A 16086-nucleotide genomic window follows, 5' to 3' on the forward strand; every position below is an offset into this window, starting at 1 on the left:
AACAGTTAAAATCAAGTTATCTAGTTGTAGTATTGAGGCGACGATATCATTATCTATTAGTTTATGAATGCAACAGCATTTGTAACTTGTTTCCGTAATTAACCGAATTCAAGAGCTGTATTTAATTATTAACGTAAGAAAATGGTGGTAACTAATTTTGCAATAAATTTTAATATCCTCACATTTTTTGCTTGATAATTATTGTGTACCAATATCAAACAAAGAATCTATTTAATTTTCTTGTAGAACATAAAATAAAAGTTATTTTTCATCAAGAATATCATAATACGTTGGTATGTGTCTAAGAAAAAGTAAAGACTAAGTAAATCCTCATCCATCATCAATATGGCGTAGCATATTATAGACCTCCTGCGCATCTATTCTATACACAAGAGTAAGACTGCTTTCGGCCTCTACGGCAGCTATCTAGGGTAGGTTTGTATCGAAGTATTAGCACTTATTGTAACAATTACAATAAGTAAGTTGTAATCGTTAAAATAAGTGCAATGTTTTAACAGCACCTCTTTTGGCTGCGGTAAATTTTAGAGCTTTGAGAGATTTGAGAGATTGTTACAATAAGTGCTAATACTTCGTTACAAACCTATACTCAAAGAAGCCCATACCCTAGATCCGCACGTGCATTTGAACAAGTCATGGAATTAGAGCCCGCGATCAATGGATGAAGAGGAAAACTTTCTAATCTCTGCTCGACTGTGATAATCTACCTTCTATGTTATATCGAAGATAATATTTCATTTACACAAAAAAATAAATATAAAATGCCTATTTTTTTTATGAAAAAGAATACTTCAAACATGACACAAAGTAAAAATGTACGTAATAAATTATTAAATAAACACCAAAAGAATTTATTTTCTTTAATTTTGAGAAAATTTGTAGCATTGTAAAAGTATTTGGTTGTCCTGTAATAAAAAGAAATAGTCGAACATATTTTCAATCAAGAATGATTAAAAGCTTGGCATACCCATGGAATTATTATTATATTATCGCTCAAAAGAAGACACATACATTATAATATACCTACATTTTTCCATTTTTATTACTTACCTAATATTTAGACCCGTTTTCATGTAAGTGGTCAAAAATACGCAATATAGACCGGCTAAAGCGTCGGACTATAGAGTCGTGGATCCCAGGCTCGAATCCTAGGTCTGGCTAGTACACATATTGTTTTTCAATTTGTGTATGAGTCAGGGTATGGACCTAATAGGTTGAGCAAATGACTGAAATCTATTTCTCATAAAAACAAAATCTGTTAATACAAACGTCCACCCTGTGGAGGCCCATATGATCTTATTGGGATCGGACATGGTCTGGAAAGTATTTTTTTTATATCAGAAGTTTAAAATATATCCATCTTCAAAAACATTAAATAAAAATATTTCATTTTTCTCCTCGTTTTTATAATATGAACAATGATCAAGTATGCTTGATAACATACTATATTGTATTAATTGTTTTCATTGAGCGCCACCGGAAGTTGGTGATTAAACACACAAGCATTTCCCGGGCTATTTTATTTTTAAAAGCTTTGCCAACTCAGTAATTAGATACTTAGGCATTCAGTGAAATAATACAATGTCCTGGATATATGAAAAAAGTGTGCTAATTGTATTTATTAAAAAAAACTATAGAGATTTCATTCACAAATTGAATTATTAGTTACGTTATGAGTTGGTATGTTCCTCTATGTATTTTGAAAATTAATCTAGATTTAATAATATATTGGTCCTTAAATATTGAAAATATAATCACTTTAATACTGTTAACTTACTGTCAATTTTTATCGGTAAGCCAATATAGAAAAAAAAGATAAAACAATATATTGATTTGTATTTACTTATTTCACTTCGTATCCGGAAACGTATACGTATGCAATTCGCCGTATCACACTTAGCAATATATGGCCTTATATTAAATACCGTCTAACCTCTTTGGTTCGTATAGTACTGACATACAATAATTCATGTCTAAATAAAACACGGCTCTTGTCGATTTACACTTTACTTACAGAAAGCCAACAGCAAACAAATTTTGAAAACAGCCGATACACGGGATTATTTGCTAGATTAGGTTATGAGGTTAGGTTAGGTTAGATTAGGTTTTCACGCTTGAATTCATGAATTCATGAAATTTGTCAAAATCACCTATGAAAATTGAATTTATGTTCATATTGAATCTAATAAAATTGGAGACGGTATAGTATACGGTCATCTATTTCCGATAAGAAAGCTCACAGTGAAATGATTTACGTACAATAATTTACATGTAACCACACGGGTGGCCGCGCGGCTTAAGCGTTGGGCTATAACGCCGTGGGTCCCAGGTTCGAATCCTGGGTCTGGCAAGTACACATTTTGTTTTTCAATTTGTGTGTGAGTCAGGGAATGGACCTAATAGGTTGAGCAAGTCGCTGACATGTATTTCTCTTAAAAAACAAAAATCTGTTAATACAAACCTCTACGCTGTTTAGGATCGGACATGGTCGAAAAAAAAAATTCACTTAGGGTTTTAGAAGTAGAGAATGAAAAATTATTCACACATCTATGTAAGTAGGTACCTTTTTACGGGGTGGAAGAAATTCAAACGAGGAAAATAATAGTAGATTGTAAGTATTTTAAAGAAGATTGTGGAGTGTGTAGATCAATAATTCGATCATATTTTTTGGCATCTCTCTGCGAAGTTAAGTATGTGTAAGAATAGTTAAGTATGTGTCAGTATGCATGCGCTGCCAAGAATTAATGGTTTCTCTATAATGAAGACTATTACATGTTTAAATAATGTAGCGTTTTGCTTTATTAATAAATCATAATATTAACATCATATCATAAAATGTTAATAAAGATATGTAAATGAGTATCGTTACCTATTATTTAATATAGTTGATATTATATATTATAATATATGGTTCAAATCTCACTTTAACATTCGTGGGGTTACTGCGAAAAGTTGGTAAGTCTCGAAATCATGTTATGGAGTAAGTAATTTCAATTTGATGTTTGACATGCCCTCTAAAATCAGGCAAAATGCTAATTTCTTTATGCTTTATGTGCATGTTCTATAATATCGGATTACTTTGATTTTTTTTCTAGCATACTTATTTATATATAGACAGAATGATAATCCATTGTTTACTCTAAATATCTAAATTATCGACTTACCAACTTTTGGCAGCAATCATACGTCATGGGGTTAGAGGTAAAAGTTGATAAGTCTCAAAATCAAGTTATGGAGTAATTGCAATTTGAAGTTTGATATGCCCTCTAAAATCATTTATAATGCTAATTTCTTTGTGCTTTATGTGCATGTTCTATATATCGGATGACCCTTAATTTCTTTTCTAGCATAAATATTTTTATATAGACACATAATCCGTTGTTAAATCTAAATACCAAAATTTGTCGACTTACCAACTTTTGGTAGCAACCTCACGAATGAGATAAAATTATTCAAATTCATTTGGCATATATTTGTTTTACCCCACCAATAAAATCTAACACAATATTATAATCAGTATGTAGTAGTTTGAATCATGTATCACGTAATAAAACGGCAAATTACTGCCGAAATCCGTAACTCTGTCATGATATTAATGAAAAATGTCTTGTTATTACTCCCACATCATGACGATCACCAACCTGCCGTCACTTCTGCACTCCAATCGCTGAATCATCACGACAATCTGGCACCAGACCGCACCGATGAGGTACATCCCCTCCATTGGAAAGGTAAGACAACATTTTCCATCTCGAAATAACATCTAGTTTACTAAAAATACCACAAGTTCAGTGGCGCAACCGGGAGAAATTTGTGCCCACTGCAAATCGCAACCCCATTCATTGATTGAACACTTTTAAAACCGAATAATTATGCGATCACTAAGAGGCCATCCATAGACTGAAACCGTATGCGACTTAGTACTGTGTGCCATACTGAACTTATGATTTCTCTTCATTAAAATATATTTTCACTAAGTTTGTAAGTGTATTATAAATGGATAAGATCAGATGCTCATAATATATTTTGTGAAAATATATTTCCATGAACGGAAATCATAAGTTTTAGTATGGCACACGGTTCTAAGCCGCATACGGTTTCAGTCTATGGATGGCCTCTAAGTCACTGTTTCTCAACCATTTTAGAGTTACGGCACATTAAAGAATGCTTACATTTTAATGTTACTCCAAGGACAAACTTTTAACATTGAGTGGAGATAATACGACGATACGATTTTACGAGGAAATGTTATTAGCTATTCGCCCAGCTCGCTGAGTACCTATTGGTTAGGATTAAACACGCATTGACAAAACTTAATAAGTATAATAATACTTGCCAGATGCGGATCAAACTTGCACCCACGGTTCCAGTGACAAGCGCTTTACCAATTACGCCAACGTGGAGCAATATAAATGTTGTTCCAAAGACAAATGTGTCGATTTCAATGTAATTTGTGAGATAAAAACGCCTTGCATTACTGTAATAAATCTAGTTATACAAAGTTTTATACAAACAGTATAACAAAATGTAAACGTCGTATTATATTTTAATGCACAAATGCACATAATAATATTTTTGATATTGTGTCGACCAATTTCACCACACTAAAAAACGTGATAGAATTGCAATCAAGTTGGCCCCTTAGGACACAACAAACCTAATGCGCCGGGACTTGCCTGCGCGGTATAGTTTGTGCAAACTACTTTTACAGCGCTTTTCGGTTTTAGCGAGCTACAGTTTTCCCGTCCATACACACAAGCTTCCCGATACAAATCCGTGTGCGCAGGTAAGCTTGTGGTAAAGCATGAGCATCTAGCCGGTGCTTAACAGATTTATTGTGAAAATATTTTTATTGTAAGTACCAAAAAAAAATCTTTTTTGATTCTCTATATGGAGTCAAAACAAGCGTATCTGAATAATTATGTACATAAAAACAGTTATCAGCTTAGATCATTCCAAGCTTAGCTTCAATCTTAAAAACATTTTGGGACAAAATTAACCTATCTGACGAAATATGTAACAGAATATACTTTATAATGCTTTTTTTTTCACATAAACAATGGCTTTTAACTACATAATGCATTACCGTATATTTAAATCAATATTCTTAATAAACTATTTCTTAGTTAGATTTTGAGAATGTAACATTCCATATTATATTGAACATACATAACTTGAAAACATCTCAGATATATACCGACTAGAAAAATCATATTTGAAAAAAATACGAAGCTCGACGGGACTGATTAAGGTAATTAATATTATTTAATACACAAAAACCGATAATAAATAATCTCGCTATTTGATAAGCATTTCATGTATGACCTACTAGTTTAAATTGTCCCAATTAGACAGGACCCTCGTAGCATAATTGGTTAATGCACGCGCGATGCCAGTGGTTATACGGGTTCATATCCCGTTGAGCTTCGTTTTTTTTTTTAAATATGTTTTTTTCTAGTGGGTATAATATATCTGAGATGTTTTCAGGTTATATATGTTTAATATTCTTATAAAAATGTTTAATAGTGCTCTCCTGTAAAATGTCAAAAAATCAGCTAGGCTTGTTCTGTTCTAGGGGGGCGAAGAATTAGTGTTATAATACAAAAAGTTCATAATATAATACCATGTAGGTACGACTGTTTTGGCTGTAAAAAAAAGGAATAAATTATTACATTTTTCACTCTTAAGTTGGAGTACGTGATACAATTTTCACAGAGGGAAAGTTGTGTTAACAGTCCTCTTACGAGGAATATCTGTTAGCTATTTACCCAACCCATTGGATCATTGTACTGGATAAATTAGTACACATTTATAAATAACATGCAATAGTGAAAAAAAGGATTCAGTTTCTTCGTTGCGCTACTGCATTCAGTAAACTAAAAATACGATACGCGTACCTATGCATATAATAAAAGCTTCGTGTTTTCATTTGACATACATACACGGTTGGTTCCGCGTGCTAAAATGTGATTCTGATTTCTGATTGCCCTGAAAAAATCAGTCAATTTAACACGACTTCAAAGGACTTCTCTAATTTGAAAGCGTAAAATATTTTGCTGTCTACCTGTGGTTTACTTTAAATTAAAAATAAAAGAAAAATATACCTCTTAGTAACGCGATTTATTTTTAAAGTTTTTCACGGACAGCCAACCTTATTTAAATAATCTATTTCTTTTATTCAACAAATAAGACACAACATTTCAGAACGTAACATTGTATACAATGAATAAGAATATAATTTGAAAACATCTCATGCATGTACACACTAGCAATAATCATTTTGTAGAAAATTAATTACAAGATAAAAAGAACTTTTTATAAAAAACGTTTTAAAATTTTCTGTTGCCTAATATAAATATGTTTGGTATTTTTGGAAAGCAGTAATGTAATAATTACAAGATGAAAATAACTTTTTATATGCAACGTTTTTAATTTTCTGTTGAATTATTATGCTCAATATGCTCAAACTTGTACTTGATATGAAGTAAATAAAAAACAAACAAACAAACAAATATAGAATACTGAAATGTCATTTTGATTTCCATGGTAACGCACGTATATATTAATAATTTAGTTGCCAGGACCGCCCACTTAGCAACCAATAATAGTGGATTGGATTACTGATTTTTTTCCGAAATAACTTTTCATACAAAACAGAATTAACTGAAAATGAATTCAATTCTACTTAAAGATGGCTAAAAGTATTAACAGAATGCATTGGCATCGTGTTCTGATATATTCTAAAAGTTTCAAATGTCTAGCTAGTCGGGAAGTTTGTTAAAAATCGATTGGAAGATTTGTATGTGTATTCGTGATGTGACTCTTAATACATGTTTACCACGTTACCACGTTTTTCTTAGCTCGTATTCTTGTTTGTCCGGTGGTTGTTTATCCAGTACAAATCTTGCAATCGATTTTTAACTAACTTCTAAGAACACGATGCCAATGCATTCTTTTAATACTTTTAGCCATCTTTAAGTAGAATTGAATTCATTTTCAGTTAATTCTGTTTTGTATGAAAAGTTATTTCGGAAGAAATCCGTAATCCAATCCACTATTATTGGTTGCTAAGGAGGTGCTCCTAGCAACTTAATTATTAATATACACGTGCGTCACTATGGAAATCAAAATGACATTTCAGTATTCTATATTTGTTTGTTTGTTGCAAAATAGCAAAAAAATGATTTGTTGACAATTGCCTTATTTGTTCTAAATTATTAATACATAGAATTGTCAAGTTTGTATGATTCAACAGAAAATTTACAAACGTGGTATATAAAAAGTTCTTTTTATCTTGTAATTATTCATGTTTTTTCTAGTAGTTGCATGTAAAAATCCATTAAAAGAAGCATTCACTATATGGAGGCTCATACGATCTTCTTAAGATTGGACATAACAAAACATATATATATTTCTCTGAGGTGTTTTCAAAGTATGTATGCTTATCGAGTCTTCGTTACTGTTTCATGCACGGCTCGTAAATGGATAGGTATAGTACGTTAAAACTGCTGAGTTTCGCCTAACTTCAACGTATTGTCTGGAGGGGCATTTCGCCAACAAACGATCATAAAAAATGCTGTTAGGGTATGTTTTCAAACACATAACATTATTGTGAACTAGTTTTCACACACATGTATCTATACAATATGCAAAGAAAATGTTTTGTTCCAATTTTCCTACCAAGGTTACTTTTACGTAAATAACAAGAGCAGCATATATGTGTAATATATATATATAATTATATATTTTATGAATCAACCAACCAATTAGTCAAACTCTGAGACATGCGACTACTAATGGGGCGGAGGTAGGATACATTTGAAAAAACTTGTTATCTGTATTATCTACAGAGTTTGGATTGAGTTATGAAATGAATTTGCCAAGTAATTTTGGCACCGATTTCGTTAGCAGATAATTGTTAAATAATGCCAAAACTCGTTCAACTGACATAATTTTACCGCGGACCGTATTATTCAAAGTGATCTCACATTATTTTGTCTGGGTTTTAATTCTCTCTACTGAGGGTGTGGTAGAACTGTGGTAAATTACCCAAGTGGGGTAAAAATGAAAAACAAATGGGGTAATAAATTAACACATTGTTCTTTTAGTGAGATTTTACTGTAAAAAGCATTTTTTTGTAATCACGAGTTGTACCATTTACATTAGAAATGAGATAGCTGTCACGCAGTGGTGAAGGGTGGAGGTAGGTTGTTAAGATCCGACATACTATTACCTAGTGCACACTAAACTTTGTCAGTCAAACGTTTTTGTTTTCCTTGAACCATGATAATGTGTAGATAGCGTCTGTTAGTTTCTTAAAATCAATTAAGCCCTGCCTGTTCCAAGCCATAGTAGATAATAGTATAAAGTTCGTTTATCTATAAAATATATAAAATTATACCATGCATAATTTTAGATATTTTTATATGATTTTATCGATTATGGTTTGGTTAGGCAGGGCTTAAGGCTGTTCTTCAGCTGAGGCATAGTCTAAAAAGATCGTGACTACGCGACGCGCAGATGGTGCAAACACGCGTGCCGAACAAAACATAATATGTCATAAATGCGTCCATTTAATGTTATGTTTATTGTTATATTAGTAATTATAATAATACATGCATTGACATGTTTTCTTTTTCGAGTAGGTACATGTGTAACGTTTTTTAGTCATCTTTACACGATATAAGAATACATTCCTCCGACGCCATCACAAAACAAATTGACGTGCTCACATCTCGACTACCGCTCTCCGATTGGCAACGAGTGCGAAATTTCGTCCCACCTATTGTTGAAAATTATTTGCTGTTTCACTGATGTATGCTCTTAATGAATTAAAAAAACTAACCAACACCATCTGTATTAATATATGACGTATTCTTAGTTCAATGAAAAAAAATAAGTATATCTGAAACGGTGTGCACTTTTTTTATCGGATTGCCCATAGCATACCTAAACTATTATGGTTTGTTTTAGGCAGGGTTTAATTGAATTTTAAAAACTAACCAAAACCATCTGCAAATTGTATTTTTAGTCCAATACTACAAATACAAATAAGTATGACTGACAAAGTTTAGTGTGCTCTATTTATGTCGAATCTTAACACCTAGCTTTGATAAAATCACGTAAATATATTGTGACCTCGCCGGGAATCGAACGCGGAGCCTCCGGACGACAGGCCAGTGACTTGCGTACTAGTGTACGAGGGTAGCCTATCGTTAATAATCAAACATACTTTGGGGTGATACCTACACAAAAAAGATTTACGAAATATCGAGCCCTGCTATAGTGTGAGAAATTTTAGGGAAGACTACCCACCAGTCCAACGGCGACGCAAATGTATAACTGTAAAATTCTTGGCGCACTTTGTTTTAAATGGGTTTTATAGTCTGGCCATCATAAAGTATCTGCTTTAAAACCTTGGTCCGTGGCAATGATTTGGCATATTTAACTAATTTTCAATTTGACTGATCTTCCCCTTCCTTACGCAGAATTATTTGTGAATTAATTGCATTTATCCAATGGGGAGCATTCAGGCAAATGTTGACGTTTTGATGCGTGTTGAAATACCGACACTGTGTTGATATACGCCAAACATTTGTCGGCCAACGCGAATACCACCCTTCACAATTAATAGTGAGCATAGATAATCACGCAGTGATGTCCCGTGGGGGTAAGCAGATTGAGCGTCGTTTGGGGCGGCAGTTACTCGAAGGGCGGAAAATCGCCAAGAATCATTAGGTATAATATATAGAAATAGGTACCTACATAAACTTAGTAATAACGGAAGTATCTTTCCATTAAAAAAATCAGCTCACCGGTTGGAAACAAAATATTAATTAACATAAAAGGTTTAACAGGACTGTAACTTTTTTGTCGGATTTGCGATGTCTAGTTTACTTGCGTTGTCCTTGGATGTAACATCCTTGATGACCGGCAATGACACGTGCAGATTTTCGAATTATATTGGAATTATAGGTAGGTACACACTTACATAATTAATTTATCTGAATGTTTTTGCCAGTGACTTGCGTGTTTTGAAAGTTGTAAGGTGTATTTTTTAATGTACTTATCTGAAACCGTGGATATGCAATATTGTCTATTGAAGTAGAGATGGCATTTAAATTAGATTTAGTGGTATATATTTTGTTTGTAATGTATCGTATCCATACAGCACATTTCTTAGATGTTGGAGTCATGAAAGGATGATAAAAATATTGTATTAAAAAAATGGGGCAGCATTTTGTCTAGAGACGTCACTTATCACAACAACAGAAATAACCGCCATCTTTCAACCATATACATTAGATTCTATAGCATATTTTGTATACTTAATCATACCTATGAAAAAAATATCATAAATTTTCGTAATAATACACTCACACGCCCCCTGACTGAAAATCTTCGAAAATTCTTTTGCCGTGACTCGGTTTTCTCAGCATATTTATTAATAGAGTTTTGCAATTTATTTTATGGCTGGTAAGTTGGTAGCACGTACCTATTTATACACCTTTAAATATATCACACCTTGAGGCTGATTAAGAGCCGGATTTACGGAATTTATTTTAATCGTATATTCGTAGAACAATATCCTATTACACGACCCGACCCTGTCCACTCATACCATACGTAATAATAGCAAATTATCAAATATATTGTAGACTCTCTTGTATAATATTATAGTAGCGAAGGGTGGAGGTAGGCTGTTAAGATCTGACATAAATAGTGCATACTAAACTTTGTCAGTCACACGTATTTGTTTTCACAGAACCAAGACTAAGACTTTTTTCGTTGAATTAACAGAACATTTTACAGTTGGTGTTTTACAGTTTTTTTTTAATTCATTAAAGCCCTGCCTAACCAAACCATAATCGATACAAAATATTATTCTACCTATAAAATATCTAAATTACGTAGATATATTATAGATAAACGCATATTTTTTTACTATTATCTACTATGGCTTGGATTAGGCAGGGTGTAACTGAATTAAAAAAAAAACTAACAAACACTATATACCTACACATTGCAATCTTAGTTCAATGAAAACAAATACGTTTGACTGAAAACGTTTAGTGTGTCCTATTTATGTCGGATCTTAACAGCCTACCTCCACCCTTCGCCACTGATATATTATAATATAAAATATAGACGGATAAACCTGAGAAGAGGTCAAAACTTAGACAAATTATTAAATTCGTTGCAAATGATTTCGCATAACTCTTTTGTAGCACACTTTACATTGTTATCGCGCGCATCTTTCAATAATTATTATACACAATCATAATTAATTGAGGCTCTTAGTTTGAAAGTCAGTAACCTCTATATTCCGCCAAGCACATTAGGACTACAAATACAATATTTTATTTTTGTAAACACATTAGTAAACAATTAGAAAAAGCAAATGGTGAAATAAAATGTCCGTAACGTCTTTAAAATTAATAAAAACTGTGTTTTAAGTTAGTTGTAAAATATAAAAATTACGGCTTTACATTACAAAGAAATTGGAGATCAGGTTCTCCCAACCTGATTGATTACTTTTTACAATACTGCTTTCCAAAAATACGAAACATATTTATATTAGGCACGCAATCATGAAAACGACCTAAAAACCCAATCTGTACCTAGTTCACAATTTTCATCCAATTCAGTGATTCTCAACATTTTTTATTTAACAGTTTTAGTAAAATCTCAGGAAACTCCTATATAATGCAAGTGCCAATAATAATTGTAAATTGACAACGTAGGTATGTTCGCTGCGGTTTTTTACATACCACTCATCTTATATATATCGTCTTCTTTCACATGGATAACGCGAGAGACAGAAATAATAATATAAGTTAAACATATAGCTGTAAGAGTATGTATGTCCAGTTATTACCCACATGCTGAGCGACACGTCCATCCCATTGTTATTTTAGCAATTTGGCGACGTCCACGCTCTAAAGCAGTACATCTCAAACTGGAGCGCGGCCCCGTAGGGGGCCATGGACCTCCTGCCAGGGAGCCGCGAAATATTTCATTATTTGAAGAAAAAAATCATAAAAACGTGATTAATATCTCGCATTAAACAGAGCAACTCATTTGCAATACAACTCGATGAATCTACTGATATTACAAACTAATGTAAGTAACCACAGTTAACGCATTCCCTGCTGAATAGATAATGAGATTTTAATTGCCCCCTTTAAAATGCACGTTAATTACATCGATCGGCCGCCTGGTCATTACGCGCCGTGTGCGTCTTCCGCGTCCAAAGTATTAATGATTTTTGTAAGATATCAGTATGATTCCCAAATTCATGACGATTTGCTTTTCTGTAAGGAACTTTTGGCGACATCAAAAGGAATAGATCCACCATAATCTATAGAATCATGATAAAAATGTACGTATAATAATAATTATTGATAAATAAAGTAGTGACCAATAGTAAGAATAAAATTTTTGGGAAGAAGAGCCTTGGATTTTTTTCTGATTTCGGGGGCCGTGGTATAAAAAAAATTGAGAAGCACTGCTCTAAAGGGGTGTGTAGACACGATGAAGGCAAACATTTGGAAACTTTTTTTTCATTCTTATTTTTTAAGACCAACGTGCCAACAGGCTCAATTACAGTAGTGTAATCGCAGTTAGTATTAGTAGTGAAACAATATAACCTATCACATTGTGACTTCACTGGAAATCGCTCCCGGAAAAACCCGCTGTGAGAAATCAGTGTCTTATACATTGGCGTACGAAGGTTTTCTTTTTACCCATCTGTCAACTTGTGTTAGAATTATTTTTAAGTGAGCAGGCTTGTAATAGTAATTTGGGCGAAAATGTTCTGCATAAATGCATCAATACGGCACTGACTATTTGGCAAAACTCGAGCATTTTACTAAGGAACTTGACGTGGTGCCATTTTAATGTATGGGTACGCTATAAAACTGACCAACCAACTGGCGATGTGTTGATTTATCATACTATTAGCATTACATACAAACTGCAACACTCATTCGAGAAGTTGCAACAATTTGGACAGCTGCATTTCTTGATGGATGTAATAATTATTGACCCCTAATATAATCAATATAAATCACGACTGTTACATTCTAAACAATTCAAATTCCTAATAACACTAGTGTTGCGTTTATGACCAAATTCTCGTGTAGTGTAGTATCTTATGAAGGTCACCTCCACTCTGCTGGGTAGACTAGCATAAAATAATAAGAAATGATGTGCCTTCGTGAGATAACTATGCCATGTATTAATACAATATGTTTATTAATATTATGGCGTTAGTGATTAAAGATCTAGTGATACTGTTTGGATAAATTTAATGTTTGATTGTATTAAAACTTTCTAAAGAACGTGGTTCAATATATTTGGTTGTTACGTAGCTGGCAGTAGGTGATAACTCATTAAGTACCATTTTTTTTTAAATATACATATATTTACATTAATACGTAGTACAATCGAAGTTATTTTAACATAATTTATTGCCAGTGACGTCCCGTGGGGGTAGGCAGGTCATGCGTTGCACAGGAACCGCACATTATAAAGGGCGGCGAATTTGAGAGCAGTGGCGGTTTTCAATAAAGCAGAAAATGTTGTTGCATCATTAGAAAGTATTAATATCACAGTTTAAAAAATAATCGAATCATATAAATTCCTGACATGACTATTATTGTCTTGTAATACTCATTAATATATATTTCAATATCGGTGTATCACACAGTGAAAATGTTCATAGGGGTGCCTCCAAACCTGCCAGTGCCACAAAAGTACAAGTACCTAACTCAAACCAACCCTGTTTGTGAGTAGATTTCGTGTAAATGCCCTGATTCTCAGTAGATGATGTGTTGGTATGTCAATTTAATGATTTTTTTGTGTACCTACCTATTCGTCTGTTTGAGATAGATACTCGAAAATAATTAATAAATTAGGTAAAAAGATAGGTACTTAACGAGTTTACAGATAATTTAAACAAAAAATGAAAGTGCGCAGTATTCTACTGGGGACGTCACTGTATATTGACTAAAAAAACCTATTTCGAGACCGCCGTCGGTTTGTGACACTTCATATTAAATTATGTAGGTATATTTTTTTCAAATTTGGATAGGCCTATTATATATTTAGATCCGCTATCAATTACCACTCAGGTAGATACTAACATCCGGTCTCTCTACTAAAAAGATAAAACGAAAATTAATAATAACCTTCTTAAATTTCCAGGTGCACACAGTGTCTTCATTTTACCCGTCCCATGGCCCCATTACAGGGCACAGGCGCATGATCATGTCGCGCGCGGCGCCCCATTCCGTTGTCACCATCCGCGTGAGGCCCTCCGTGGTCATCCGGGAGATGGACCGCATCGAGCATAAGGTCCGCTCCAACTACGCCTACTCCCCCAGCGAGGACTTCCTCTGCTCCAACACCTCCAAGGTAACGATAGTTATTTCGCCATCGTACAGTGCAACTTATCTCAGCACACGTGACAATTATTTATTATGTTTTCTATAATATTTTACCATTCTCCACACATAACGCCAGATCACGTGATTTATCTGTAATACGTCATAGCGCGCTTAGAGAAGTTGCACTGTATATTTTTTATTTGTTATTTACTATTTTTTTTTCTCCCAATATAATAAATGTTATCTACCTAGTCCATTTAAAGTTAGAATGGATGAAAATTTAGATGGCGCCAAAAGTGGGTCTGTTTTGTTCAACGTTATACAAAGATAAAAGCTTGGTGCATTATAAATGTGAGCAATCTCTTTTAGAAAAACCGAATGAATTCATTTGCATGAAAAGAAAGTGTGAACTATTTTAAAACCATACAAAAAACAATTGGATTACATTGGGAACATCGCAAGAATCTTCCAAAATTACAACTTCGAATAAGTTACAACCAAATGATCATGGCAAGTACACATATTCTTTTTCAATTTGTGTATGAGTCAGAGTATGGACCTTTAAGCAAGTGGCTGACATCCATTTCTCGTAAAAATAAAAATCTGTTAATACAAACTTCCACTCTGTGGAGCCCCATGTGATCCTATTATGATCGGACATGGTCGAAAGAAGACGAAGAATGATCATGCGAAGTTAAAATTGATAGTAGAAAATACGTCAATAGAAGAAGAACTAAATTGCTTGGTCAACATTCAGCAAATGAATCTCAATACAAATCCTCTGTCATTTAGGGTAAAGCACCCGGCGTGAAATAAAAAAAAATATTGAGCTAGCAGATTTTTTCCTTTAATAACCAGATCCTCAATCTCCGAGGGTTATTGTCTCTCAAAACTGTCATTAGCACATAGTTTCCTTTAGTTGACCAGGCTTGGTGATTAACAGAACAATATAAACATATTTACCAGGAGCTCATACAGAAAATTGGTACGAGGGGGTCTATTTCGAAAAATTGTTCATAATAATGTATTATTGATTTTTAAGTGGATTTTAACAAAATCAAGAAAGTGCCAGTGTCATTTACGGGTACATAGCCCATATCCTATGCCCAGAAACGCCCCACTTTGAATTTATCGATGAACACTTGAACACTACGGGTACATCTACGAATTATTACGACCTATCGCATCCACAACTAATTATCGAATGCGTGTGACCTAACGGTTATAATTATTATTTGGATCGTTAGTGTCCGTTTGCATCGTCCGTGCTATATTGTCTTTAAAACATGCCGCGTCAAAATATTATAGCAAACCCTCAGATGATTGCACCAATTTAAGAACGCTACGGGCCTTCCACCCACACAGAATTCCGAGAGGAGTGTGGTAGACCAGGGCCGACCCTTTGAGCCAAATCTTTCGTCCCGAATAATTTGTATTTTTTCCGTTCTTGGGGGGGGGGGGGGGTCCGGACCCGAAACTCTTGCGTGATTGTCACACCAGAATTAAAAGAGAATACTGAAAATGTATAGATGAAGTTTACAATATTCTAAAAAGAAATCCAAAGTTTATGTTAAAATAAGTACTTTGATACAATTCAGAATGCAAAAAAACAAGCTACAAATATATCAAGAACATACAATCCAAGAGATTTCAATAAATGTATCACTATATGCCCATG

General features: G+C 33.6%; 1 protein-coding gene across 2 annotated transcripts in view; it reads left to right on the plus strand.

Annotated features, from left to right (window-relative positions):
* LOC147071092 (uncharacterized) overlaps positions 1-16086 on the plus strand; it is a 48524-nt gene that overhangs the window by 10494 nt on the left and 21944 nt on the right. For both annotated transcript variants that reach the window (XM_085948677.1, XM_085948678.1), the window contains exons 2-3: positions 3714-3749; positions 14227-14436. In XM_085948677.1, coding sequence (XP_085804803.1) covers positions 3714-3749; positions 14227-14436 — 246 coding nt within the window. The remainder of the gene's footprint in view (positions 1-3713; positions 3750-14226; positions 14437-16086) is intronic.

Source organism: Rhyacophila brunnea, unplaced genomic scaffold, assembly GCF_057557595.1.
Source record: "Rhyacophila brunnea isolate RB1 unplaced genomic scaffold, BYU_Rbru_1.0 scaffold_20, whole genome shotgun sequence".
NCBI lineage: Eukaryota > Metazoa > Arthropoda > Insecta > Trichoptera > Rhyacophilidae > Rhyacophila > Rhyacophila brunnea.